Raw genomic sequence first — 1,348 nt, 5'->3', positions numbered from 1 at the left:
TCGGTTTTAAGATGGAGACATGCAATTGTGAAACACTGCCATGTATTAAACTACTGATGGACACACTTGGTCCTAAATTAAACTGTCTAAATGGACCATATAAAAATATTTTTAAAGCCAATCCAGTTGAGGGGATCCATAACCATAAAATACATCACATGCTTGTGTATTAAATAGTTAAAACATAGTTAAAAACAATATTCAAGTCAATAATTAAATGAACAAATAAAAAGTTTAGTCACACCCTTGATCTCAAAAGAGGGTTAAACTTAAGAATTTTACGAGATCTCTGGGGGTGTTTCACTGTTCTTCTAAGATTTTACAATGTAAATTTACTTTTTAAAAAATATTTTAAAGAATGACAGTTTTGTCTTTTCAGTTCTGATAAAAACCCTCATACAGAAAGTTTTTAAACTCTGATTTTCCCTCACATTTTATTATCCTCTGGGCTTTATGATGACTCAAAGATAGTGCGCATGAAAAGTCTTCACCATGTCACATCTGTTTTTCTCCACTGACCTCTGTCTTGCTTGGTTTTTCAGACTATTCTTTGTTGTATTTTTAATGATACCCACCCCTTCTAAAACATTCTCACCGCTAATTATATTTGCATATAGCGACAATTGCAAATAGTGAAAATTGAGACAAGGAAAAAAATTAGATATTTATTTTTTTTCCAAAAAAAAAAAAAACAATACAGAAGGAAGATATACCATAAAGTGTTCACAGGTAAATATGCATATAAAATGTTTTTGTGAGAACTGACAAACATCCTATAGGTATATCTACCTATAAAGTTCAGCAATGGTTAATATACATAGCACCATTTCCAAGAATTTCCAAACACAAACAAAACAACACCTTTTTTTTGCTTTATTATTTTGTAATTAGGTTATAAGAAAAACTTCATTTCAACATCAAGAAATTCCCTTTGAGAATACACTTTATTAAAATCAAGATATTTGAAAAGGTTTATAACACACAATACAAAACAAACAAAAACAATTTTATACTTTTCCTATACTGTATCTCTCCTCCATGAGTATTTTTTTTAAATCAGGGCCTTCATTGACACTTAATATTTACAAAAACAAAAATAAAAAAGCCATGTAGATGTGATATAAATAGGCTCACCAGCCCTCATTTTCATCATGCTCACTGTGTCTTTGCTGTATCGAATCTTCATGAATGGTCAACTTCTTTAATCACATTAGGTCTAAATATTTAGGCCTGGAGGAGATGGCCGTTTAAGAGTCAGTATTTCAGTTCTAATAAAAATCCCAGAGGGCTGAACTCTCATTCTTTCTTCCTCAGGATAATGTAAATGAAGCCACTGATGACCGTAAGA

General features: G+C 31.0%; 1 protein-coding gene across 2 annotated transcripts in view; it reads right to left on the bottom strand.

Annotated features, from left to right (window-relative positions):
• Window positions 1-652: 652 nt before the first annotated feature.
• The window catches only part of pmp22a (peripheral myelin protein 22a), a 2,497-nt gene continuing 1,801 nt past the window's right edge, over window positions 653-1,348 (bottom strand). For both annotated transcript variants that reach the window (XM_056454145.1, XM_056454144.1), the window contains exon 5: window positions 653-1,348. This exon is cut by the window's right edge and continues 109 nt beyond it. In XM_056454145.1, coding sequence (XP_056310120.1) covers window positions 1,297-1,348 — 52 coding nt within the window. In that variant the 3' untranslated portion in view covers window positions 653-1,296.

Source organism: Danio aesculapii, chromosome 3, assembly GCF_903798145.1.
Source record: "Danio aesculapii chromosome 3, fDanAes4.1, whole genome shotgun sequence".
Taxonomy (NCBI): Eukaryota; Metazoa; Chordata; class Actinopteri; order Cypriniformes; family Danionidae; genus Danio; species Danio aesculapii.
The sequence above is the reverse complement of the archived record's forward strand: the minus strand, read 5'-3'. Positions and strand labels throughout refer to the sequence as shown.